The sequence below is a fragment of the Aulonocara sp. 'chitande type north' Nkhata Bay genome, linkage group LG9 (genome assembly GCF_057382095.1).
Source record: "Aulonocara sp. 'chitande type north' Nkhata Bay isolate Kocher_YH1m ecotype deep benthic linkage group LG9, A_spYH_male_GT1.1, whole genome shotgun sequence".
NCBI classification, from domain to species: Eukaryota; Metazoa; Chordata; class Actinopteri; order Cichliformes; family Cichlidae; genus Aulonocara; species Aulonocara sp. 'chitande type north' Nkhata Bay.
In genome coordinates this window covers 395,292-422,202 of record NC_141352.1, presented here as the reverse complement: position 1 = coordinate 422,202, position 26,911 = coordinate 395,292, and the positions used below count along the sequence as shown (strand labels likewise).

General features: G+C 45.7%; 2 protein-coding genes across 4 annotated transcripts; both read left to right on the top strand.

Moving 5' to 3' along the window:
• Positions 1-1,914: 1,914 nt before the first annotated feature.
• Positions 1,915-7,844, top strand: alg14 (ALG14 UDP-N-acetylglucosaminyltransferase subunit). 2 transcript variants are annotated; one of them, XM_086305283.1, is made up of 4 exons: positions 1,915-2,165; positions 5,463-5,608; positions 6,538-6,660; positions 7,554-7,844. In XM_086305283.1, exons 1-4 carry the CDS (start codon positions 2,024-2,026, stop codon positions 7,782-7,784), a joined length of 642 nt encoding a protein of 213 aa, XP_086161409.1. In that variant the 5' UTR covers positions 1,915-2,023; the 3' UTR covers positions 7,785-7,844. The 2 variants fall into 2 exon arrangements, with proteins under 2 accessions (XP_086161409.1, XP_086161410.1); XM_086305284.1 differs by lacking the exon at positions 1,915-2,165 and adding an exon at positions 2,490-3,148.
• Positions 7,845-8,002: 158 nt separating this feature from the next.
• LOC147321355 (calponin-3-like) lies at positions 8,003-25,411 on the top strand. Of its 2 annotated transcripts, none has more exons than XM_086305282.1 (7): positions 8,003-8,077; positions 18,660-18,781; positions 22,726-22,792; positions 22,896-23,033; positions 23,128-23,244; positions 23,430-23,576; positions 24,557-25,411. In XM_086305282.1, exons 1-7 carry the CDS (start codon positions 8,018-8,020, stop codon positions 24,887-24,889), a joined length of 984 nt encoding a protein of 327 aa, XP_086161408.1. In that variant the 5' UTR covers positions 8,003-8,017; the 3' UTR covers positions 24,890-25,411. The 2 variants fall into 2 exon arrangements, with proteins under 2 accessions (XP_086161408.1, XP_086161407.1); XM_086305281.1 differs by lacking the exon at positions 8,003-8,077 and adding an exon at positions 8,140-8,589.
• Positions 25,412-26,911: the final 1,500 nt, after the last annotated feature.

The following is a 26,911-nucleotide window of genomic DNA, read 5'->3' as shown; positions in this document are numbered from 1 at the left end:
ACCACGTGGTGCAGTGTTGCCATTCACAGTAGCTCCACATCAGCGTTAACACGGGAGGGCGAGACGTCCACAGTGGAAGACAAAGATTCCAGTTTTGAATCTCGGCTTTTGTCTCTGAGCACTTTAATCACTCTATGATCAAAGTGTTGAAACCAGCACCATCGTGCACCTGTGTCTCCAGCCCAGCTGTGACAGATGTGACCGGATGAAAACGGTCATCAGACACAGGCGTTGGTCAAGCACAACACTAACTAGGTGGTCATGGCTGCCAGAGGAAGCCCATGATTAGTCCAGTACGATCAGAGCAGCAGAGCTGATGTCTGGACTACAGCACTGACTCTTAGCTGACAGTCACGTCAACAACACTTATTCCTGATTACCTTAGAAATCAAACATTTACTAAAGGGTGACGACATCACAGGTCAGTGATGTCACAACCCTGTTTCATTTGGCCAGTGTGAAAGAAGCCTCGTTCTCATCTGGGACATTTTTAAAGTCATTGGTTTGCATATATCAGCACGGTGATCACGTGCACAGGTGACACCTTTGACATCATGTAGGAAACAGTCTTGAACAGAAGCACAGGTAAGTGTGGTTACTGCGTAGCACTTTAACCTTGTTTACAATCCTCTTACTGCCCAAACCTGCACAGCACAGGTCTCGTCAGCTATCAGTGATGTCAACCTGAACAAAGACATCAGAACCAGGAAAATCAGTGTTTGCATCTTCTAGCCACTTCCTGTCCCACACCAGGCCGCAAACACTTTGAGCTATAAAAGCTCCACGAACACCATCAGTGTAGCCGCCGTCTGTGTACAGCTCACATATACTTAGTATGAAATGTGAACAGGATGTGGGCGATGGTCAGAACACTGATTCACGACTGACTGTGACGACGTATTCTGCAAGTAAATGTCCTACAAAATGTCACAGAAGTAAAACTGTGTACAACATAAAGTAAGTCAGGGTAAAAGCACTGATCCTACATGTGACGGCAAAGACATGTCAAGACAGGACCAGCTACCTCTGAGGGTGTCCAGCCCGTTTAATATGTTCATGCTGTTCTAACAGCTGCTGCCTTTATTTCAAGTCAGTAACTGATTGATTGTTTCAGCTCTACTTGTTTACATCGTTGGTTAGTTCAATGTATAACTTGATTTTGTAACCAATGTGGAGAGGTGCAGCAGCTAGCACTGCCTCACAGCACCACCGTCCTGGGCTTGAATGTGGTCTGTGTGGAGGTGCTGCTCGGGTACGCGCCCTGGCTTAGGTTCACTGGGACTGTAAACTGGCTTCAGTGTGGACACTGTGCTGTGTTAGAAACCTGCAGGGTTGCTTTGTTGTTGACTTCAATGTTAAAATAAGTTCTTTATGAGCAGAGAGCAGTGACAGACTCACAAACTCATGTGTAGCTTGATTTAGACACGAACACAATGACAGCAGCAGTGCTGCCTCCTGTCACACAGAGACGACCCATGTGTGTATGAAAAAGTTTAGTCTTGTTATAAAATATTTGAAATGAAAACAAACAAAACATTCTCAGAAATATCTGTTTTCCTCGTTTTTGTTTGGTATGACTTGAACACTGAGGGGGCGTGTCAGCAGCGGCCCACGGCTGCTTTCAGGTCCACAGCCCTGAGATCAACCCGATCGTTGAAGATTCAACCTTCTTCATTTGGCACATTCAGAGTTATACGAGTACAACATGCAGTGAAATGTGTGCTGACACGCTCCTCCGCTGTGCAAAACACGGATAACATTGTCATCATTATTATTACACTTACAAATTACAATGAATTTAAAGTGAAAGTCGACGTATATTTTTCTTTCATAAGCTCCACCTCCTCAGCACACTGCAGATTTATAGACACGTGTCCAGGACGTCTGAATAGATGTGGAAGCTAAAAACAAAGTAACGTGAACACCAAGCAGGAGCTGGCTCTGCCTACCAGCCCGCACTCAGGGCTTCCCCGCCCCACGCCCTGTCTGGTTTTGGGCACGCCAGGCTGCCGTAGCCGTCACGATGTTGCTGTTGGGGTTCACATCAGCAGTTTTACTTCTGTGTTTATTTTTCATCATTCGCCTTTATATCGTTGTGAAGACGGGCGCCAACTGCAAGCCTGGAAGCAAGGGTCGGGTCACTGTTCTGGTGGTCGCGGGATCAGGTAACAGCGCGGAACACGGCTGCGCTGCGTTCAAGTGTCACAGAGAAAGCGCGCTCATGTTGTTACGTTACAAACAGCCGTCAGCCGGCCTCCGTAGCTACCGGGCTACACCGGGCATGGAGCCATGTTTCACAGTGTTTCAGCAGCACTGTGACACCGTGGGTGTATCGGACACGGCGTGGACGCATGCTAATTCTAGCCATGCCACGTATCTGCTGTTTTAGCTGTGGATACTGAACATGTTTGCTTTGTGTCGGGCAGGAGTGCGACACTTCCGCCACCGTACAAGCAACATCCCCGAGCTTCCGGTACACTATACATACCTAGGGTGTACACAAAGGTCATTCTGGTGATTAGTGAAGTGAAAATCCGTCAAAATACTGGATTTTTCTTAATAATTCCATCCAGATTAAGCGATGCTGCTTATTTTCTATGTATTTAGTTGTTAAAAGTCCTTAGAGGCAGGAATAGTTGTATTTCCTTGAAGAAACACAGTTTGGATGCATGCGTGGACCTGTGACAGGCGTGAGTCCGCTGGTTTTCCACGCTGAGATGAGGGGAAACTGCTGAGTCAGTCATCTGTGTGAGGTTGTTGCTCTCTGCCCTCCTGCTGCACACGGACCACATGTTTGACACCCCTCTCTCCGTCTTCATTCAGAAACGTCAAACATAAACTCACACGTGGATTTTGAAGCGACTTTTTAAATGAAGTCAGTTTGTCATCAGCAGTTCAGTCAGAACCTTTTTCCACTGAAAATCTCCTGATTCACTCTCAGTGGGTCTAACCAGAACCACATCCACGTGAAGGTGTTGGGCTGTGATGATTTTCACGCCACATCCTGTGGCACGTGGGCTGGTTTAAAGACACGAGTGTACGATCCGAGCCTGCTCCTTTCTCCAAACGTCAGCAGCATCTCTACGGGGAGAGCTCATCTCACCAAAGGATGCACTTCCAGTATGCATGAGCTTTGTCCGGCTCCAAGGTGACGTTTTTCCTTCTGAGACTCTTCAGTCCATTCCTGTGTAGGTTTCCAGTGGCTGTCATGTGTGAGACTACAATTCCCAACAGTCACTAGTGTCTCTGCAGTTGTTCCTGGGTCTTTAGACACATCTCGCACTAGTTTGCTTCCTTTCCTTGTTCTGTACTGCGTGGTCCTGCTTCTCAGTGCAGTTCTTGATGTTGGGGTAACTGTGTGCTCGTGTGCATCACAGGCCCATCGCTGTGTGATGTGTTTGTATTCTTGTCTTCAGTTTCTGTCAGCTGTAGTTTGTCCCTGTTAGGTAACAGCTGAATGATTAGATTTAAAAATCCAAATTCGGATGAATCAGAAAGTTGGTTAAATGATAACCACGAGCGTTCCTGCTGTCCATGGTAGTGACAGAGTGCTTTGGTGAGAGGAATAGTCAGCAGTATTCACATTACTCTGCTGGATTCAAACGGAGGCTCTGACGTATCAACTCAGGCTTCATCTTAAGAAGTGTTGCTGAGCATGCTCACTGGAATTGGGTGCAGGTCTGAAACATGCAGCCAACACGACCGTTAGCCAATGGATGTGCAGTGTTCCTGGTCTCAGTGGTGAAAATACTCAGCTTAATGCTGACGATCCAGTACAGTCTGGAGCGTAGAGCTGGTCCTGGGGTGTAGCTCTGCAGCTCAGTCTTAGTTATATACAGTGAAATTACAACAGCAGTTATCTTCACACGTAACGACCCTACGGTGTTAGCGAGAAACCACAACAATCAAATGATCCCCTATGAGCGAGCACTTGGTGACAGTGAGACAAAAAGCTCCCTTTTAACAGGAAGTGACCTAAAACAGAACCAGGATCACTGGACTAAAGTATGGGAGAGAGGCTCCAAAGGCTAATGACATGCAGTAATAGCACATATACTATAGACAGCATGAGAAAGCTGCTTCTGCAGGGGTCATATGATAATCCGGTTGTTCAGTGATGACGCGACGAATCCTACTTCCGGGTCTAAAGTAGTCTGTGTTTAATATGGCTTTTGTGTTGTTAACATGTTTAATGTTTTGTATTTTCTTCTATTTAATCTCAAAAAGCTCCTAAAACAGTCAGTGATCACTGTTGACCTCCCTCGGCTTTTATTACCACTAATCATTTATTTAAGCTCAGTTTTTAAAACCTTAGGATGTAACTACAGCCCAGCCCATGCAGCAGTATATGAATGACTAACCTCGTATTGTGGATGGATTATCTCAGTTGTTCTCCTGGCTGAAGTTTGGTCCTTTTACAGCATCCTGCCATGCGATTACATTTGTTCCTGACCACCGAGAACACTCACGTTAACTTTTATCCAGTGGAAAAAAAGTTAGCTTGTTTATATTATGCTAACATAGCTGTGTCGCTAGCGGTCACGTAGCACATCATTATATACCAGCTAGCCCAACTTCAGTAACCCTACAAACGTCACTGCTGTTTAGTTTTCTGTCTTCATTTATGTTGGAAGTGATAACAGAGCTGTACGTTTTAATTTGTTTCCAAAACCCCGCAGTCAGGACATGCTATATTGTATTTAGATAGAAGCTAGCGAGCTAACTCCCTGCTAACTTCTAACTCCGTTAAATGTCATAAATTCCGTTTTCATGGATGCCTGGATGTTAAACTCAGTTGTTACACCTGGTAGAGCAGAACGCTGATCATTTTATTAAAGATGAAAGACTTTAGACAGTTTTTCAACTCTCAGTAATGCCACAGTGATCGTTTGATATATGGACCTGCAGCGGAGCTTAGTCCCAGACACGGCTAGTGACGTCAGACTGAACAATCGGATACTCAGAGGTCTCTGAGGTCTGATGGGGCTCGGCCGTTTTGGGGAGATTGGAGTTGTCGTAGAAACAGTTTGTAGTCATTATGGGAACCTGCTGATGTGAGAATGATGTATAAACTATGATAAAGCATTTATAATGTAATGTCACATTTGACCTTTAAGGTCAGTAGACCGATGTGAAGTTCAAAGTGATAATGATGCTTTATAGAGCTGTTGGTCCTAGATGCTGAGCAGACTCCTGGCTGTTTCTGGCCACGTGCACGTCCAACACTGTCAGTGATGTCCTGTGGTGTGTCCTCGCTGCCGCTTCACGCCCAGCACGGACTGACCTGTTTGAACTCATGCTGGGATGAAACATACTTTCTAAATCAAATTGAATGTCTGTCTTTATTAAGTGTCCATCTAAAGATGAGCGTGTATGACGAGCGCAGTGAGGACTAAGAGTTCAGTGTCCTCCAGGTCGTGGTTAACCTTGTAACTGCTGCTGTGCTTCTTTCTGATTTGTAGGTGGTCATACCACAGAGGTCCTGCACCTGCTGCAGTGCATGTCTGCAGCCTACACACCTCGACACTATGTCCTCGCAGACACAGACAGGATGAGCGAGGAGAAAATTTGCACGTTTGAAAGCCTCAAACAACAGTCGGACTCACAGGTACGCATGATGGAGCTTTTGGTTTTAACTCAGTGTGGTGATGCACAGCGAGAGCTCACTGAGCTCTGTGGTCTCCATGGCCCAGCAGCTGCACCCCAGCACAGTGCAGAGGTTCAGATATAGCAAAGCGTGCCACCGCTGGACTCTGCAGAGGACTTGCTGCTCCCACAGGACTGCATCATCATAGGCAGGAGAGTCCTGACAGCAGCAGGCTCACACACTGGAAGAGTTACTTATTTCCTGTCCTTCAGGAAAGTATCACACTGTGACAGTACTCCACTGCCAGGCAAAGAGCACATCAGCAAAACAAAAAGTAAAGTTTGGCCTGTTGGCCACCAGCGTTTCTGAAGTAATCCTGTTACTGTGTGGTTTAAGCTGTCTACCGAAGCGCACGATCTGATATCCTCGTGTTGGTGTTGTTCCCAGATCATCATGAAAATGTTCCAGGTTCAACATTGCAAGTGACCAATCACATTGTTGTGACGTCATACTTTTGCGACTTGGGGAAAAAGCGGCGTAAAACAAAAAACTGTACTTAAGCTGCGAGAAACCGCCTCTGTCCGCCGATCAACGGACCCTGACCCTAACTCTTTAATAAACAGTAAGCAGAATTGATATTGTCCTCGCAACATTGGAATTTCATAAATGCACGAATGGCTTGGCGTGCAAAAGAATAACGTCACAACAAAGTGATTGGTCACTTGCAACGTTGAACCTGGAACAACATTTTCATGGTGGTCTGGGAACAACACCAACACGAGGATATCAGATCATCCCTACAGAAGCACGTCCTCGTGTGTCTCACAGGTCCAGGCGTGTGGTTGGTTTCTGTTTGTCTTCAGTCCCTGTCAGCTTACAGCTCAGTGAATCCATCTAAACATCTAATGTCAAATTCAGACGAATGTGACGCACACGTGTTTGTTCCTCAGTTCACCATCTGTCGGATCCCACGGAGCCGCGAGGTGCACCAGTCCTGGAGCTCGTCTGTCGTCAGCACTCTCGATGCCCTGCGCTATTCCCTGCCTCTGGTGTTCAGGCTCAGACCGGACATGGTGAGTGGAGCAGGCTGTAGTGAACAGTGGCTCACACAGCGGTGGTTAGCACGCTGCAGCTGAAGGCATGTTACCAACGGAATATTCCATCCGTTATATTTGAGTCACAAATACTGTTGTGTTGTTAATGAGCGACAGTAAATGGAGAGGAAACGGCTTCTCACTGGTTTCGCTTTACAAAAACATTTGTTTCTGCTGAAAAACTGCTTCTGTTCAAACGCTGGCTGTTTCAGGTCTGTTTTAGTCGCAGCTGAAACGCTGGCGCTTACGTGGCGACGGCGCCGAGCGCTAAACGAAGCGTCGAAGCAAAGGATAATTTTCTGATCAACTTATCGCTGCAGCCCTGCTGCTGTAAGAAGGTTTGTGCAGGGAAACAGACGGCTGAGAGGTGTGGGTGTAAGCTGACTGCAGAGTGGGGCTCTGCATGCAGAGGAGCTGTATGATTACTTCTCCAGACTCCACGGCAGCTTTCCTGTAAACTCCACCAGCCTCCTTCAGTGCTGAGGACTCGTACTTACTCAGCCCCCTCCCTTTGTCTCACTGAACGCAGTCCTCGGTGAGTCAAACGCGTATCTGTTTGAAACATTCTGATGCATTTGTGGTTTGAGACGGTTCAGCTCAGCCGGGTTTGGCCTTAAATATGTTCGGTAAGCTCCAAACCCCAACAGGGTTTCCCTCTTTGACTCTCACAGTTTCTACTGAAGGACCTGAGGAGGGGAGGTCACTGTGTGAGAACAGAGGCTGCTGCGCTGCATGTCCGAGTCGTCCTGTGATGACAGGGAGTGCACATGAACCGAGCCAGTCTTTGTCACATGACACACAGTTTTGTAACAGATGTACAGAATAACCTCTTTCCACGGATGTGTGCCCGCCCCCCCTGTCTGTGTTTTCAGGTGCTGTGTAACGGCCCGGGGACCTGCATTCCCCTGTGTGTAGCAGGACTCCTCCTTGGAATTCTGGGAATAAAGAAAGTCCTGATAGTTTACGCTGAGAGTATTTGCCGTGTCCAGACGTTGTCGCTCACTGGGAAGATCCTGTATCCTGTATCCGACTACTTCTTTGTACAGTGGTCGTCTCTGAGGGACAAATACCCCAAATCCATTTTCCTGGGAAGAATGGTGTGAAAGTGTCCGATCCACACGGACTCATTCCTGCTGTGTGATGAATAAATGCTGTGTCTGTATTGTTGAGTTGTTTGTGCCATTATTTACTCTCACTACTATTAAACTACTCAGAAAACAATGCAGTGAAGGTGAAACTGCTGCACCTGCGCATCGCTGGGGAGGCTGATCGTTATCTGTCCGACGTGGCATCACGTGTGATCGCTGTGGAGCCCACACCGAGCACGAGTCCCTGCATGAGAGGAGAAAGATGGACACCATGTCCACCCGCACATTCCAGGATCACCACAGTGCACGTGGGTTAGCATGTTTTCCCTGACAGTACACACGCGTGTGTCTCATGAAGCTGAACGCCTGTTAGTAAGCCCACGCGCAGCCTCTGCTTCCACGGCACGGCGGGGAAAGGAGCGGGTGAGATCTGTGCGTTTCTCGGGTGCTGTGGGACTTGGTTAAAGCCGCACCAGCTTTTCGTTTCCAGCCAGCCTGCAGACCAAAGCTGAGCTGAACAGGATTCCTAAAAATGATCCCGGTGTGGAAAGTTTTGGTCATGTGTGGAAGTTGTACTCATCCAGGGCTTTCAGGATGCAGCCGACACTGAGGGGAGGGGACAGGAGGCGGGGGGCTGACCGTGCTCTCGCCTCGCGCACTGCTTGAGCTCCCGTCGGGCCGAAACAGTCGCTGAGAATCCGTCTTTTCCACAGACGACTCCGCGGACTTTGCGAGTAATCCCGTGGGTTACAAAAGCGCCACGATGACTCACTTTAATAAGGGACCAGCCTACGGCCTGTCTGCTGAAGTCAAGAGCAAAGTAAGTGCTTCGGTCGCGTCTTTACTTTGTCTCACGTTTCCTTCGCTTTCAGACTTTTTGTGTGGATGCTAGAAGCCCGCGGGCCTGTCGGTGTGTCTCGCTGTGGGCCGAACACGAGAGTTTAAACAAAGGTTCGGTCCTCTTGTTTGTCTGAACGCTTGTTCCCGGCGCTCGGGAACTTTTCCCTTCGTGTCCAGCACGAAGAAAGACGCGGGGAGCGTTACTGTGACCGCAGCCGCCTCGGTGCCAAGCGCTGCTTTTACGCCTCTAAAGCGTTTGAAACAGTTTGTTGAACTTCTGATGAGATGTTGTGATGAAGATGTTTGATGACGACAAGCTAAACGGGATCTGTGGAGCAGCTGGGAGGAGCCCGGACACACTGATGCTTCCATGTTGCCTCAGATTTTAGGAGCAGACTTAGAACAGCAGTCAGTGTCGTGGCAAATATTCAGAGCAACCAAACCATCTGTTAGTTTCACGGCAAACGGTCTCCGTGGACAGTCTGTGAGGGATGGCTGAAGGATGACGCCATCAGAAACACGTACAAACGCGCACTCTCCACGAAGTTCGCGTTTCTTCTGTCTGCTCCTCACAATGCCTCCATCTGTTACTGCGTGTTCACGATGCCCCGTGAGATTTACATTACCCACGCCACGCATGACTCGCTGCATGGAGGGACTTCTGCAAACTTGGGATTTGAAAGTCCGCCAAAATGAAGTAAAGGACTTTCGAGAGCGTTGATTTGAAAACACATCTTTTGTGTAAGCATGAGAAGTTGGTGGGCAGTCTGCGTGTGTGTGGACGAGTTAGTGTTTTTGGCTGTTCGTGTGCCAGGACGTTTGTTTGCCTTTGGCCTCGTCTTCTGTCCTGTCAGCAGTCTGAGATTTTAAGAACGAATGACACGTGGAACCAAAGGTAGATGTTCCCCACGTCAGCCAAAGGCTCTGTCCCTGTGGTTCTTCAGCATCACAATGATGGTCTGAAGGCAAAGAAAGATACACAGCAGGTTTCCTTTACCAAGTGGATCATCACGGCCTAGCCACAGTGGTCCGTTTGATTGACCTTTATTATTATTATGTATTTATTTTATTTTCAGTTGTTGCAGACGGGACAGACATGACTGGGGAAGATAGAAAAACACAGGGGAAGAGGGAGAAAAGGCACTTTTCACCTGGATCACCTGTTGAGAGGAAGGAAACAAGCAACAAACGAGCAGCATAATAAACACAACAGCATCACAATAATCTAGCTGACAGTAGATATTAAATATTGAATGTTATTGTGCAGCACGCAGGACTGACAGCGCTCAATGTGCTTTGAGGTAGCAGCCAAGAAAGGTGTAGTTTGTGTCTGTGCACCCCTGTGTGCACCCCTGTGTGCACCAGCACGCTTGTATTCAAAAGGTTTGTCTATGTAACGATCTGCTAATGTCTTGTGATTGACAGGCCCCTAGGTCGAGAGTATGTGCTTCTGGGACACAGAATGACAACGATTTATAAAACAGACCTATTTTTTTTTTATTCAGGACGACCCAAAGTCGGTGACAGAGCCCAAAAACAAAGAAGGAAGATGCTCACAGACTGCAAGAGAAACGTTTTCCCATGAGCTTATTTTAATCAATATTTCGATCACCACAGTCATCTGGCTGCAGATTGAAGACACTTTTTCCCACCTGGAAGTTCCATCCGTGTTTCCCGTCTACAGCTGATAAAAACGCGACGTGGCAAAGCCAGCGTGCCAGTTTCATCCGAGGATGAACTTTAGGCTCTGTGGTGATGTCACTGCAGACGCTTCCCTACAAGCACACAACCTATGTGTGTCAGTCTTAACATGAACAAACAATTAGTCCTTGTGACCTAAATCAGTCTCCTCAGAACTTAAGCTCAGCATCTGGAGATGCAGGTGAGCATGTGAAGCTCCATCAGACTGTTTCTGATGATGGACATTATGAAAGCAGCTGCTGGTTAGCTTTGACTGTTGGTTAGCTGCTAATGCTGTTTGAGTCACATTCATGGTACAGACTGTAACCGAGTCACATGGCTCTGTGCCAAAACACAGGACATACAACAGCAGCCATAGAAACCGTAGACTTGTACGCTGCAGCTAGTCTCACGTCTGTCTGACACTCGGCGAGCATCAACTTCTGTTTGGACGGTGGACAGCTTTCTGATTTTGTGTGTTAACCTTCAGTGTAAGAAAAACGCCTCCTGGGATATCACCTGGTATACAGCTGTCACTGCTCAGCACAAACCTCAGTATCAGAGCTTCAGCAAAGGAAATGCATCAGTCAGCTTTTGTTGCTCTTCACCATGAAACAAAGAAACACAGAGTGAACATGAAGCAACTGGTTTAACGTGAGAGGAAGAAGCGTCTGTTGGTCAGTAACTCAAAAATGGGAGGCACAAATAAATGTGCCAGAGTGTCCGTCAGCATACCGAACCAGCAGTGTGGATACAGTCCAGTCACACAAGTCCTGCACTGTAGTGACGTATCAGCAACAAGTGTGTGTGCACAGCTTTTAGCTGTCGCAGGTCCTCCTCCCAGAGCCTGTTTCTCTTTGTCATATCAGTGTGACCAACAACTGCCACATTACCACCTACTTAAATGATCAATTCCATCCTAATACAGAGCTGCAGCCAATACAAGGCCACCGGTGCTGCGCCGGAACGTTCCAGGTGAACTTCCAGGATTTGCTTCCTGTGAAGGATAGTAAATGATTACCTGGATCACAACACAGCAATGGGACGAATGCACTCAGCCCGACTGCCCTCCTGTTCATCCAGGCGTGTGCTGACGTTAGCATTGGCAGTATCAAAGAAGCATCTGTGAAACAGGCCAGGAATCTGTGCAGGTTTTATATTAGTAAAAATTTCCCAGAGCCCAAAAATGTCTAAATATTTAAAGGGTTTTCCATCATCACAGTGGAAACGGGGAAACACTAGTGTACTTTACACAGTGTGTTTGTACAGAGGGAACGTCATATCGAAGCTCTGTGAGTTTGTTGGCTCACACACTTTTCTATGTGTGTTTCATATAGACATGAATGGAGGAGAGGCCTTTTTGATGACATGCTGAGAGGAACCACCACGGTTCCTTTGTGTGCTCGCATGAAAAACACGTGGAAGCTCCTGATGCCGTACGCTGCCTCAGTGGTTCCCCCTAATTTTACAAGAATATTCAACATCACTGTCAATACATTTTTCCAAAAATGTCTCTGTGTGCAAAGTGGGTTTAAAAACCTCAAACTGTGGGATACAGTGTGTCCATGATTTGGGGAACAAACTGTGGCAGGATCCGTGTTTGTGCCAAGGTCGGTATCACCGACACAATGTGTTCCTCCTGCGTCAGTGGCTGGACACGGGATCCAGTTTACTGCATTATAGAGAGTTAGACGGGGAAGTAGTGATGTTTTAGTTTTGTGAACGGTGAGTGTCGTTACATCGCCATTCTGTGGAAGCCAACAGCAACAAAAGAAGTATCCATAACTCCAAATTTCGAGTCATTTGCTCTGTCAATCAGTAATCCACGTGGAACGCGCACTCAAAACCGGGTCGCAACAACTTGGCGCTTTCGAGAGTACGTTTGCTGATAGTAACGCTAATAATTCAGCTAATAACACAAGGATTTCATCATTTGTGAAGCCAAGCTGAAAATAAGCAGCAATTTGTGCATTCATGACTGTAATCCTGGTAGCTTAGCTGTAGCATTTGTAGCTGAGGGCTTCAGCTTCCGGGTAACAAGGAAATGACGCCATTCACGTAGATTACTGACTAACTCGAAATTTTGAGAAAATAACTCAAAATTTGGAGTTATGTGGATGCTTTTTTTTTTTTTAGTGGTGGAAACGGGCCTCCATACCATTCAGTTTGAGGGTTACAACAGAAAATTATATATTTATTGTTCTCACGTGGTGTTGGACGGGACTATTTTAACAAACGAAGGACATTTTGCCCGATAATTACTTTTATCCTCCTGTAACTGTACAAAGTGCTAACATCTCCAAAGTTTCAGGAGTAGTTAGTCGTTATAAGAAGTGTTTGTGAACTAAAAATCAAGAATGTGGGATCCTGTTTGTCCGTGATTTGGAGAGCCCAGTGCTGCTCCCCACGCAGGGGAAACTCCTTCTGTCGGCACGACAGCTGCTCTTCTAGTCTTTGGCTTGGAAGCATCTTTGACGATGCTTCAACCTCTGCTTTGCGTTTGTGTCCATTATACTAGCAGTGTTTTCTTATAAAAACCATACTGCGCCCCCCCTGCAATGGCTCTGTGCCCGCCACTTTGGGAACCACTGCACTACATCATGATTACTCTGAAAGCAGCATCGTGCACTGCTTGAAAGTAACACTCTCTCTGAAAGTTGAAGCACAGATAAAGCCTTGATCAGAGACAGGAGAATGACGCATGTCCGACAGCAGGCCGGGCGTCCGACGGCAGGCCGGGCGTCCGACGGTAGGCCGGGCGTCCGACGGCAGGCCGGGCGTCCGACGGCAGCACATCCTAAAAACCTGTTTAAAGTGGGAGAGCACCCATTTTAAACAGGTTTTTAGGATGCTGTCATATTGCCGTGTGCTCTGATAATGGTGTCGATGTAAGAACTGGATATGATTCCCTACCAAAGTTCTGGATTTTGAGTCACGTTGGTGTGAAGCCATGTTCCTTCTGAACATGTAAATATGACTTTTGTTCCCTTGTGTCAACAAAAGCAGAGCAGTAAATGGCTTCCATTGCGTAACGTGCGATCAGGAGTCCACGCTCTTATCCTGTCAGCATACATCACATTCCTGAGATTCTTCAATGCCTCGATCCAGCCGTCCGCCCGCTACTTTTCACTCGGCTCAGTTGGCAGATCGTGTTATTCCGGTCTGTTCAGTAGACGTGCTGCATAATTCATGTCGAGTACATCTCCTGAGTGTCATTGTTAGCCTGGGCTCTGATTGATCCGCTATGGAAATCTTATTTATTACCATATGTTTGATTATATCGAGGTTTTTATACCCGATGGCCTAACCTGTCCTGTTTAGCTGGGCTCAGGAGTACACTAGCTTAGAGCCCCCTGTTGGTCTTTACCTGCTGCACATGCAGCATTAGTACAGTAGCCAATGTTGCACTGGTGCTGCAGGGTTTGAATCGTATCCAACAGCCTGCAAATTGTTAATGTAACTAGTAAAGGTTATTATGGAGTTCCACAGGGTTCTGTCTACATCATACATGCTTCTCTTAGGCAGTGTCATTAGCAAGTATAGCACGTGTTCTCACTGCAGTGCAGATGACACCCAGCTCTATCCATAAGGATGACATTGATGAATATGGCAGGGATGTTTTACAGACTTGTCAACAGTTGCAGTGAGGTTTCTTTGTTGCTTTTGTGCTGAAATACCAGAATAATAGTTTGATTATATGAGTATCAGACTCGGGTTTAGTCTGTTGCCCCAGCAGTTCTGCATGCAGAATGGAGCAGCCAGTTACATAAAAGTACAATTTTCTTCATTGTGACCAAAGAATTTTACGCTGGTCATAAAACGAAAGCAAGCATTCGACAGTTTCCAGTATTGTACCATTTATTTCACTGGTTTTCTATTACAGTGTAACGTTGTTTCCTGTTGTGTGCTCAGCACGAGTGCTGGACTGAAACCTGCTGTTTGATATCATCATGTGGAGACAGATTCCAGTGTGTTTTGAAAAAAACAAACCTGATAGTGGGCTGACAGACCAAAATAACACACACGCATGTATGTAAACATGCATTGTTTGAAAATGAAAACTAAATATTGAGTGAAATGTCACTATGAGCATGTATTTGATGGGGAACATGAGCTGCAGTGTCTGTGACTGGAACGTGTTCGGTTTGTTGGGTTTCAAAGATAATGTTTGAACATTTGACCAACATGTTTCACACGATGGACACATTGTTGCATGTTTCCTCAGGCTGCTGGAGGGAAGTGCTGTGATCAGAGCTGTGAAATCCTAACATGATCGTTTAACACTGCAGTGTGTTGGTGTGATGAGTCAGACTGGTCTGGTTACTCAAACTGGAGTTCCTCCGTGCTGCTTTACTCTTTGTTCAGTAAAAATGTGAGACGGTAGTGACTGACAGCCTTGAAGCAGCTGTGCCTGAAACTAAAGCTGTGACACAATCTGAGGAGTTTGAAGCCCTGCAAGGTTTGAAACGTCAGTTCCACTGTGGAACCAGTTCAGAGTACATACGTGCACTGGTTTCACTGGTCGTGTTTCCAAATACATGCTGTTTGGTACTGATGACAGAAAAAACCAAACTGTCAACGGTGGGGAATCCTGGTCAGAATCAGACGGAGTCTGTTTGACTGGTTTTCTTGTGGCTTTTATCAGGAACTGGGAGAGGAGGCCGGACTGGTGGTCGGATAAAACGAGGTATCTGCAGAACTGTGATATTTTTATTTCTTTATTCTTATTGGCTTGTTCATTGTATTTATTGTAATAGTGGTGCTTAAAGTGTGTGTGTGTGTGTTTGGAAGAGAAACAGGTCAAAGCATTTCTGTATAAGTGGATTAAAATGGATGACCATGCTTCTTAATTCAGATCAAACTGAGGTTATTGTACTTGGCCCTGAAAATCTTAGAAATATGGTATCTAACCAGATTCTTCCTCTGGATGGCATTACCTTGGCCTCCAGTAACACTGTGAGGAACCTTGGAGTCATTTTTGACCAGGACATGTCCTTCAACGCACATATTAAACAAATATGTAAGACTGCTTTCTTCCATTTGTGCAACATCTCTAAAGTTAGAAATATCCTGTCTCAGAGTGACGCTGAAAAACTAGTTCATGCATTTATTACTTCCAGGCTGGACGACTGTAATTCATTATTATCAGGAAGTCCTAAAAACTCCCTGAAAAGCCTTCAGCTGATCCAAAATGCTGCAGCAAGAGTCCTGACAGGGACTAGAAAGAGAGAGCGGATTTCTCCTGTTTTGGCTTCCTGTTAAATCCAGAACTCAAAATCCTGCTCCTCACATACAAGGTCTTAAATAATCAGGCCCCAGCTTATCTTAATGACCTTGTAGTACCATATCACCCTATTAGAGCACTTCGCTCTCGCTCTGCAGGCCTACTTGTTGTTCCTAGAGTATTTAAAAGTAGAATGGGAGGCAGAGCCTTCAGTTTTCAGGCCCCTCTTCTGTGGAACCAGCTTCCAGTTTGGATTCAGGAGACAGACACTATCTCTACTTTCAAGATTAGGCTTCAAACTTTCCTTTTTGCTAAAGCATATAGTTAGGGCTGGACCAGGTGACCCTGAATCCTCCCTTAGTTATGCTGCAATAGACGTAGGCTGCCGGGGATTCCCATGATGCATTGAGTTTTTCCTTTCCAGTCACCTTTCTCACTCACTATGTGTTAACAGACCTCTCTGCATTGAATCATATCTGTTATTAACCTCTGTCTCTCTTCCACAGCATGTCTTTATCCTGTCTTCCTTCTCTCACCCCAACCAATCACAGCAGATGGCCCCGCCCCTCCCTGAGCCTGGTTCTGCCGGAGGTTTCTTCCTGTTAAAAGGGAGTTTTTCCTTCCCACTGTCACCAAAGTGCTGCTCATAGGGGGTCATATGATTGTTGGGTTTTTCTCTGTATGTATTATTGTAGGGTCGACCTTACAATAAAAATTGCCTTGAGGTGACTGTTGTTGTGATTTGGCGCTATATAAATAAAATTGAATTGAATTGAATCATGATCTAACTGAAGACTGATGAAGCATATTCAAATCTGCCTCAGTGTTCGTGTGTAGAAATTCTAGGTTACAATAAGACAGAAAAGAAGAAAAGTTTGGGCTTTAAAATCTGAAGAGCTCAAGAAGATTTGGATTTCTGCTCAGCCTCTAACACGGGGAGAGTGCATCTTCAGATCTGAGGGTGCTCGTCGTCTCTCCAAGCTTCTTACTCCCAGCGTTAGCTCAGACTAGGTTATATTTCAGGTGATTATTATTTTGGGATTATTACTGTCTGCATTTGTTTTTGCTTTGCTAGTTTTCTTTAATAAAATATCCTTCATTAAAGAAGTCTAAACTTTTGACATTTTCGGCTTTTTAAGGGCAAAAATCTGAGTACTACTCCTCAGTAGTATAAATAACTTTTAAACTGCTGCAGTAACATGTAACAGACCCTTGAGACCTGCTGTCCAGGCCGCTAAATTTAAGCCCTTTTTGTTAGAGCTGGTAGTTTTTCTCTGCCAGTATAAAAAGCATCTGTTTGACCAAACTGAAAGTGCAGTCGTTCAGAAATGGAACCATTTTGGAACAACTGCAGGTTCCAAGATCGTGAGTTCTAACAGTTGTATGCAAGGACAAGTTCTTCGAATGCTCCCCTCTTTGCCAAGGTCGAGAGGAAGACTCAAACTGCCTTCCTCGGATTGGAGAAGGTCGGTTAGGATGTTCGGGAACAACCTGGGATCCCCCAAGTCTCTGGCATGATGTGGGACAGCAGCTTCTCTGAGTGCCAACTAAAAACTAAAACCTGCTCCTAAGTAGATGCTCTCAAGCTCGACTGAAATTTGGAGTTTTGAGGGAAACTTTTGGGGGATTTTTTTTTAAAACGTGTAATATAGCTAAACATGACAGCACTGATTAAAGAAAGGCCCCACAGATATAATCAGCCCTTATTCAGTGGACAGTTGGCCATAAAGCAGCTGTGTCCATCCAAGTCTGGGAGAGATCTTTCTTTGCATGTTTGTGCATGAGCTCTGTGCTTTTCCTGCTTCATCACAGAAGTTCAAAGAAACAGTTTTGTTATCGCGTTCTGAACTTTGTCCCGTTTTTCATGGTTTTCTGTTTTAGTAACTGAACTGGGAGCCAGCCAGTTGTGTTACCACACAACACAAACACAACAGCTTGGCTGCCTGAGTGAATGTGTTAAAATAAATATGTGGAAATGGATGTTTTTAAACGATATCAACAGTAGTTTTGGAGCAGCAAAAAGAAGTTGTTTTTCTGGATAATACATTTACAATATGATGAAACTTCCTACAAAAACAAACACTCAGAGATATTATCAGATAAAAGTCCTCCATTGTTCCTCCGTATGCTTCAGAAAAGCAGAGTCCCTGTGCTTTGGATGGGTTGTGGTCCATCTGTCCTCTGTAGCACAGGATTACCTGGTGAGATGGATTCAGTGGAGAGTGAGGCTTCCACATGTGTTTGGGGCATGAGCTGATCCCAGCAGGAGTGTTTGTTTAGTCCACATGATAGAATAGAACAAACCACAGTGATCAGCAAGGGCGCTCTATGTCCTGTTGATTCTGGAGACTTTGTGAACCACTTTAATCTGTCAGCAGTTCTTTACCAGCTGAACGGGTAACTGGATGTGTTACTCGGCATCTTAAAAACCCCAAAGCAGTAATAATTAGAAGCAAAATGCCAGTGCCTGTTCTAAATCAAACCGATAAGAAGAAAAGCCCTGCTGGCTGCTCTCCGTTACCTCCCTGACCTCTTTCTAGGAACGCCCTGTTTCAGTCTTTTACTGTGATTGATGGAGAGCCTAAGAGAAAACGACGGTTCAGGGTTAACATGTAAAAACCTTTGATGGAAAGTGTACCATGTGACAGCCCACCATTTAAAGGACAGCACAGAGAGACTCTTGGACCTCAGCAGAAGATAGTTTAAGACCACCAAGCACCTGTAAACCACAATTCTATTATTCATGACTGCAGTGTTAGTGTGTCCCTCGTGGTCTGAAAGTTACTGAGAAAAGGTTTTAAAAAAGCTGTTTCTGCTGCAAGTGGCCAAACCTCATCATTTAAGAGTGCCCAGACCCTACAGGACCCTCTGAGGCTGACCTTTGACCCTACAGGACCCTCTGAGGCTGACCTTTGACCCTACAGTACCCTGTGAGGGTGAAATATTTATTTAGTTCTGTATAACCAAAGAATACACGTTATACATTGGTGAGGCTTTGGTCAGATGAAACACGACTGATGATTTTTGAAAGCTCCGATGTCTGTAGATGGTAAAGGCTCAGCATGGTCTGCTGGGCACTGGTGCTAGCAGCTGTGCTATCACAGACTCATGTGGTCATATTATTATTTGTGTTTTAATCTCTCCAGATTGCTCAAAAATATGACCCACAGAAAGAGGAGGAGCTCCGTTTCTGGATTGAAGAGGTGACCGGAATGTCTATTGGAGAGAATTTCCAGAAAGGCTTGAAGGATGGGGTCATCCTCTGCGAGTAAGTTCTGTTTGCTCTTGTGTTACTGCCGTTGTTGGGCCTCTTGATCTTTGTAATGGAGACAAAAGCAAATTCCATGTAACATTAAGTATGTTTTCTAATCGATTGAATTCAGTTTGTCACCAAACCAAGGCTCTGTTTATTGTAACACCCACATCTTTGTGGTGCGTCGGCCGGTCATGCACCCTCAGTTTCTCTAACCTGTGGACACTGAGTGGACGATCATAGTTTTTACTGCCGTTTTCATGATGTTCCTGCACAGAAGCTCAGAGACATGCAGACAAACAGGACAGATGTCGGAACAGTTTTGAAAACTGGAGAGTTTGTTGCAAAAACCCACTCTCCAAAGTCGGCATCATCAGATCCTCTTTATTTGGCCAAATCTGTGTCCACAAACATGGACTCTGACTCTGGGTCACTTTGATCTATGCATGCAAACAAAAAGTAAGAGAAAACAAGTTACACAAAGTCTAACAAACTATACAAACTGAGCACAATAGTAGCCCAATGCACATATGAATGCTATAACAGCTTATTTCACAGTGTTCATCAGAGTGACAGCCTGAGGGAAGAAAACCTAGACGGCGGTCTGAAGGCAGCAGTTTGAACAGGATGGGAGGAGTCTGCAGGCAGCTGACAATCCTCTCTGCAGACCTGATTGTCTGTTGCAGTTTTCGGGGCTGAACTGAACCAGACAGTAATTGATGTGCATGGGACAGAAGGTGTAGAAGGTGACCTCCTGTGGCAGCTTGAACTTCCTGAGTTGCTGCAGGAAGTCCTCACGCATAGACTGTGTCTGGGCCTGGTTCCTACACAGTCTATGTGTGAGGAACACTTCAGATTGCAGATTGGAACTCCTCAGATGAAAACGGGCACAGGGGAAACAACCCAGAGCTTCCCCCCAGCTCCTCCAGTTGCAACAGAGGAAGTTTTGTTGTCTGTCTTTGGCTTCACCAAAGCTACCACGGCCATATCCCACATGCCAAAGCAACGGAGGAATGTGCTTCTTTTGACAGCAACACACAAGGAACCAGCAGTCAGTGATGGGGAATAAAGGATGCGTGAAAGCAAGAAGCAATCCTGGACTACAATAGGCACAAATATTGCTTGGATAACTTAGAGAGTGTTGGCACCTCGAGTTGTAGAAGGAAAACTAACTGATGGCTCTTTTCTCCAATCTCTTGGATGTCTTGGGATACGATGTCTTTGTCCCGCCGGAAACATCTTCACTGAAGTGGGGGAGTCCTCTACATACCTACAGTCAAAGGAGCTTGCAAAGAAAAGCGTCTGGACTTCTTTAAGTTGCTTGAAGACGTTTCACCTCTCATCCGAGAAGCTTCTTCAGTTCTAAGGTCAAATGGTGGAGAGTCCCAGATATAAACCCAGTGGGAATGACCCCCCACAGAGGGACAAAAGGACCCCTTGATGATCCTCTAATCACATGAGCCAAGGTGTGAAACTGGGTGTGGGTCCCAATCAGCCAGAGTTTCGGGTGTGTTCATTGTGAAACCTGGCCCCACCTTATCATGTGAATTCCTGAGGTCAGATGGCCCAGGATGTGAGTGGGCGTTAAGGCGTCTGGGGAGGGATCTCAAAACTGGATTATAGATGGCAGAGAGTTGGTGTCGTAAACCCCGCCTCTGTTCAAAGATGGTCGCTCACAGTGGACATAGATGCTTCTTTCACTCCTCTTTCAAACCATCTGTCCTCTCTGTCCAAAATGTGAACATTGGCATCCTCGAAAGAGTGACCTTTGACCTTAAGATGCAGATGGACTGCTGAGTCTTGTCCTGTGGAGGTGGCTCTTCTGTGTTGTGCCATGCGCTTGTGAAGTGGCTGTTTGGTCTCTCCAATGTAGAGGTCTGGGCATTCCTCGCTGCACTGTACAGCATACACCACATTGTTAAGTCTGTGTTTTGGCGTTTTGTCTTTCGGGTGAACCAGTTTGTGTCTGAGCGTGTTGCTGGGTCTGAAATACACTGGGATGTTGTGCTTGGAGAAAACTCTCCTGAGTTTCTCTGATACACCGGCTACATAGGGGATGACAATGTTGTTGCGTCTGTCCTTCTTATCCTCCCTCGCTGGTGTCTGGTCTTCTTTTCTGTGCCTCTTTGCTGACTTTAAGAACGCCCATTTAGGATAGCCGCACGTTTTGAGTGCTTCCTTTACATGTGTGTGTTCCTTCTTTTTCCCTTCAGGCTTAGAGGGAACATGTTCTGCCCGGTGGTGTAGGGTCCTGATTACTCCAAGTTTGTGCTCCAGGTTTCACAATGAGCTCACCCGAAACTCTGGCTGATTGGGACCCACACCCAGTTTCGCACCTCGGCTCAGGCGATTAGAGGATCATCAGGGGGTCCTTTTGTCCCTCTGTGGGGGGACACTCCCACTAGGTTTATATCTGGGACTCTCCACCATTTGACCTTAGAACTGAAGAAGCTTCTCGGATGAGAGGTGAAACGTCTTCAAGTAACTTAAAGAAGTCCAGACGCTTTTCTTTGCAAGCTCCTTTGACTACGATGACCTGGATGACTAATGTGTGTCCTGGGAGAGCTGGGGCACATGCTGGTGACCTCAACAACTGCAAGACACCCTTCTCCTAATTCTCAGCCACTTCTGCCATTGATCTCAAGATACAGTAGTCTGAACCAGAGTGTTCAGACTACCCCACACCCCCTAACCCACCCCACCAACGAAATGACAAGAAGGTGCAAAAGGCGCACCTCCAGGATTGGAACAGCAGCCCCTTGCACCAGGTGTAGAAAGTGTGCCTACAAAAACCACTCTACTGTGGTTAGTACATCTTGCTGCTAATGAGGATGCACACAGAAGCACACACTGGAATATGAATCTTGATCATTTTATTGGTCATCTCAGTGGTTATTTGGTCATTAAATTGCCTTTGTGGCCACTAACACACCATTTGTGATTTACTTTTTGGCCATTCATTGATACTCATTGATACTTTTAATTATTGCTACACATCTAACCTCCACCATGGTTAGAAAATAAATCAGTTTGCATGTATTATTTAGAAAAAAATGGGGATTTTATGCTTTTATCCCTATTTAAATCATTAAAATTATGTGATCTAACTGGTATTTAAAGGGTTAAAATTCTGAATTTGAATGAAATTTAGATTTTCATGAGCAGCACTGATGCTAATCTTAAAAAATCAAGTCAGAAAAAGTGGAATTTTTTCTTAATATATATGAATTTTATAGCATTTTGTAAACGTAAACAGGGGGTGTCCATTTTTGGCCACAAACAAGCTGAGAGGGAGTTTTTATGTTTTTGCTCTCCCTGCACAAAAACAACAATGCATTATAATCAGTGTTGATGTGAATCAATTACATGCCCCAGACTCTACTATTAACAATACAAGAAATTTCAGTAGCAATGTAATTATATAAAATTGTGAGGTTGTCTTCCAGCTGGTGCAGTGGACAAACAAACTGGTGTTTAAAGGGTTAAAAATGTAAAAAGTAATAATTATTTTAGATTTATGAAAAGAACTGAAGTTAGTTAAAAGCTTTATGCAGAAAAAATGGCAAAAAACCATAAAAATAATAAAAACTACAGACCTACTTTTGGCCACCAACAAACTGAATGGGTCGTAACCCCAGAGGGTTCAGTGATGGTCAGGTTACTGCCACCTTAAAGGGCGTGGTCATATTTAAGGTCGTGACGCGATGTCAGTAGCACTGCTGTTTACCTGTACATTATGTCTGTGGGGTGGTTATGAATATTCTCTAATGGTTTGAACTTGATTTTGAAGAAATTCACATTTCAGGTGAATTTTGGTTTGATGGTACTTTGAGCGTTATAAAACAGGAAGTTATGTGAGTGATGCAATGTCCTCTCAAATGAAGGAAATGTGTCTGAACTGCATGATATCCGCTGCAGCAGTGGGACTAATGTGATGTTTTCTTCCCTGCGTCTCACAGACTGATTAATAAGCTGCAGCCTGGTTCAGTGAAGAAAATCAACCTTTCACAGCTCAACTGGCACAAGGTGAGCGCGACCCACAAACACTGCAGAGCTGCAGCTGAAGCACGTCACTCGTCTTATTAGTGCTCCGTCTCTTATCACTCTGTTTCCCTGATGCTCTCTGCAGCTGGAAAACCTCGGGAATTTCATAAAAGCTATCCTGGCCTACGGCCTGAAGCCCAATGACATCTTTGAGGCCAATGACCTGTTTGAAAACGGAAACATGACTCAAGTCCAGACAACACTACTCGCACTGGCTAGCATGGTGAGTGCACGCACAGCACAGAGGACGAGTGCGTCTTTCTTCTGTTATAGAACACAAAGCGCCATCAGTCTGACGAGCGTGTGTTATCTGACAGGCTAAGACTAAAGGCATTGACACAAAGATCGATATCGGAGTGAAATATGCAGACAAACAAGCTCGACACTTCGATGATGAGAAGATCAAGGCTGGCCAGTGTGTCATCGGACTGCAGGTAAATGAAGTGTGACTGTCACATGACCTGAGATGTGTCATCATTAGATTTAAACCATTTCAGTGTCTTTTGATGGAGCAGAGAAACACTCCCTGTTTAACCTGATACGTTTAAATGCCAACAGTTCACTGTAGAGTGAAATGAGACGAACTGTGTTTGCTGAGCTCGTGTCTCTGGTTTCTCAGATGGGAACAAACAAGTGTGCGAGTCAGGCTGGAATGACTGCGTATGGAACGAGACGACATCTGTACGATCCAAAGACTCACACTGACAAACCTTATGACCAGACTACCATCAGCCTGCAGATGGGCACCAACAAAGGAGCCAGCCAGGTGAAACCCAGTCTTTACTCTCTACCATGTGTCGTGCTGTGACAGAAGTATTGGCCCACTCCCTGATCATTATCATGGTCTTTTGTTTCGCATATTGTCCACACTTGGTGTGTTTAGACAAAGATAACCTGAAGATTTCATTTCTTAAAGGAAAAGCTTTGATTTCACTCGCTACACCAGGCCAGTCCTGAAGTTTTCAAAAAGCAACACGAGAAAAGCTCAGTGAAATCAGTCTGCATTTGGGTAACAAAGCCGTTTGGGCCTCGTTCAAACCACAAATGGAGGAGACCTGGAGCAGCCCTCCCAGGAGTGGCCGACCTCCCAACATTACTCCAACAGTGTCTCGACAACATGTGAGACACTTGAGTGGAACGTGAGCCCCACATCTATACGACTTTTCACATGCTGAGTGACAGTGAGGTGTGCGGCTCAGATTCATAAATAAATGAGTTTAGCTTTTTTGGTCAACACCTGAAGAAGGAAACAGCCACTGTGGGTTTAAGACTGTCTCTTCCTCATTAACGTCTCAAAGGAGCGTCGTGCATTGAAGACCCTATCAGAAATCAGCACTGGCATCAAGCACAGAGCAGTTTGATTATAAAAGCCAGGTGATTTGATTGTGGGACTCTTGTTAGCTTTTGCTGCGTCCCTGCTAAATAGCTTAAATAAAATATCCTGCACTGTATAAAAAGTCTGACGTGTCTTCAGGAGGACGGCTGCTTAACCCGACCTGCTATTCTGTTCATCAGAGGTTAGCATGGTTGGCATCAGGACAAAACACAGTCTGAAAAATGCAATTACATACAATGAATCTTAATTAGCCAAGCCATCATTTTAAAAAGTCACCTTTGTCTAATAATCAAACGAGTTTGATCTGAAACGTGTGCCCAGTGAAGCTCTGCGTTATTGCTCAGTGATCACTTTGAGTCCTCTCTGTGTAAATGTGTTTGTCGTGCTGATGTGCGCCATGTTTCCTGTAGGCGGGCATGCCGGCCCCCGGTACTCGCAGAGACATCTTTGATCAGAAAGTGGCCGTGCAGCCGCTGGACAACACCACCATCTCTCTGCAGATGGGCACCAACAAGGTGGCGTCTCAGAAAGGAATGAGCGTGTACGGGCTGGGCCGCCAGGTTTACGACCCCAAGTACTGCGCCCCCCCCACCGAGCCGGTCGTCCACACTAACGGCAGCCAAGGCACCGGCACCAACGGTTCCGACATCAGCGACAGTGACTATCAGGCTGAATTCCACGAGGACGAGTACCACGCCGGCTACCACCACGACTACCATTACAACGATCAGAACATCTGCTAGTCGGGCTCTCCACCTGTTAGCAGATGTGTTTTATCACTACAACAGAGCAAGTCTTTTGCTATCGCTAGTCTTTTTATTCTCTGTTATCTGAAACGTTGCTTTGTATTTCATCTTCACCTAGACTTTGATCTCAGCTCCAAAGTTTGTAAGACGTAGCATAGAATCACCACACGCACACAGTGGCAGATGCTGTTTTTAAGCTAATAGCCTCTTTTATAAAAGAAATGATGGCACACTGATGTAGAGATGCTGCTGCCGATGAATCCGATGAATCCCGCTCTTTGCATTCCTTAATGCTGCTGATCCATTCGTCGGCTCCAAGAGCACGTACCTCGTTTGGCGTTCATGCTAATGGCTAGACCGGAGTAGTCCTGAATTTCCAGCCTCCCTTTGCTCTTTGTTGTTCTGTGCCCTCTTGTTTGGCTGAGCTGTATTTATGTGCAGTGTCCCAAAGTAAAGCAGTCTGCTGTTCACAATGAAAACGACATGTTATAAATAAAGTTTTAAATCTTTAATGTTAAACCTGGACCACGCACTAATCCCAGCCTATAACATGCTTCTACTGCTAACATGGAAATCAGGTCACGTCTGTGGAAAGAGGCTCCGAGCGTGTCAGCCTCCAATCAGCGCTCGCTCTGATTGGAGGCTGACATCAGCGCTCGTAGTTGGGGAACAGACTGTAACCACTCCCCCACACAGGTACGGTGCTAACAGGCGTCGTCTGTGACAAGAGTGTGTGACCCCAAATGTAATCATCTGTAGATCCTAATAGGAGATATTCAGAGTACCTGAATCGTATGATGGCAACAATGGACCTGTGCACGGTACTTTAACAATCAAAGCACTATTTGTATTCAGAGCCTGAATCACACACACACTCATACAGATGCTTTATTCTGTGCTGAAGTACTTTCCACCTCACGTGCATACACAGTCATCAGAGGCAATTTGGGCTTCGCCAAATTGCCCAAGAACATGTTGCATTTACGTGGGAGAAGCCAGGAATTCAACCAACAACCTCCCGATTGGTAGCACCGGCTCCCTAGCAGCAGCTGTTCCTAGCAAGGACTAAAGTACCCTCCTCTTCAGGTCCGGGTTTCATCCTATTCCCCCTGTGGCTGCTTTCTTTCACCGCACAGACACGTGTGCTAGGTTGAAGGAATAATGTGGTGTCCCTGCTGGAATGACCGATCCAGGCTTTCCAGCCTCCCTGAACTCAAAGATGTGTGTAGCTAGTCGATGTAGTGTGCAGTAGACGCTGTTAAACAGTACAGGAATGTTACTCTATTACTACTTTTTATCTGGGGAGTATATCATGTCTACATTTATGTAACAATGTAGCGTTGCAAACATGAAAGGAAGAAGTGAAAATAAACCCTGTAAATTCCAACAATGATTATCTGCAGAATCTCCTTATGTGCTGGTCAGTGTGCAGCAGCCACGCTGTTGTGTAGAGTGCTACTGGGAGCCACTCGGTCCCATATTAGTACAGAGTATGTATTTGTGCACAGGACATCTAAGCACCCACTCAGGACCAGCTCTGCAATGAAACTGTTTCCAGACACGCTCAAACTTTTAGTCTCTTGGTAGGAACTTGGCTGGACTCCTGTTATTCATAACGACCACATGGACACACGGCTTTACCCTGATTTCGTTTTGTTGAGGGACGTCTTTTATCTGCTAAATGTGTGACATAATGTTAATCATCATCTTTCAAATGATGATTAACATTATGTCGCACAGCAAGAAGGTCCTGGGTTTGACTCCAGGCCACGATCCTTCTGTGTGGAGCAGGTGACACAGGCGTGGGGTTCAGTTAACTGATGATTGAAATTGGTGGTAGATGTGAATGAGTGTTTGCCTCTATGTGCCAGCCCTGCAACAGACTGCTGGCCTGTTCAGGGTGTACACTATGGCTCAAACCACCCTCTCATCCTGAACTGGAGAAGCTTAAGAAGACAGATGAATGGCTGAAAACCTTCAAATGCATTTACGTGGATTTGAAAAGTGAGATTCTTCCCA

What these genes read in the sequence shown, in the direction of transcription:
- alg14 (XM_086305283.1), top strand. Translation starts at nt 2,024, where the DNA reads ATGTTGCTGTTGGGGTTCACATCAGCAGTTTTACTTCTGTGTTTATTT. An exon ending in AACAACAGTCGGACTCACAG is followed by an intron (nt 5,609 to 6,537) that starts GTACGCATGATG and finishes TTTGTTCCTCAG; the next exon opens with TTCACCATCTGTCGGATCCC. An exon ending in TCAGGCTCAGACCGGACATG is followed by an intron (nt 6,661 to 7,553) that starts GTGAGTGGAGCA and finishes CTGTGTTTTCAG; the next exon opens with GTGCTGTGTAACGGCCCGGG.
- LOC147321355 (XM_086305282.1), top strand. Translation starts at nt 8,018, where the DNA reads ATGAGAGGAGAAAGATGGACACCATGTCCACCCGCACATTCCAGGATC. An exon ending in GATGGGGTCATCCTCTGCGA is followed by an intron (nt 18,782 to 22,725) that starts GTAAGTTCTGTT and finishes TGCGTCTCACAG; the next exon opens with ACTGATTAATAAGCTGCAGC. An exon ending in CACAGCTCAACTGGCACAAG is followed by an intron (nt 22,793 to 22,895) that starts GTGAGCGCGACC and finishes TGCTCTCTGCAG; the next exon opens with CTGGAAAACCTCGGGAATTT.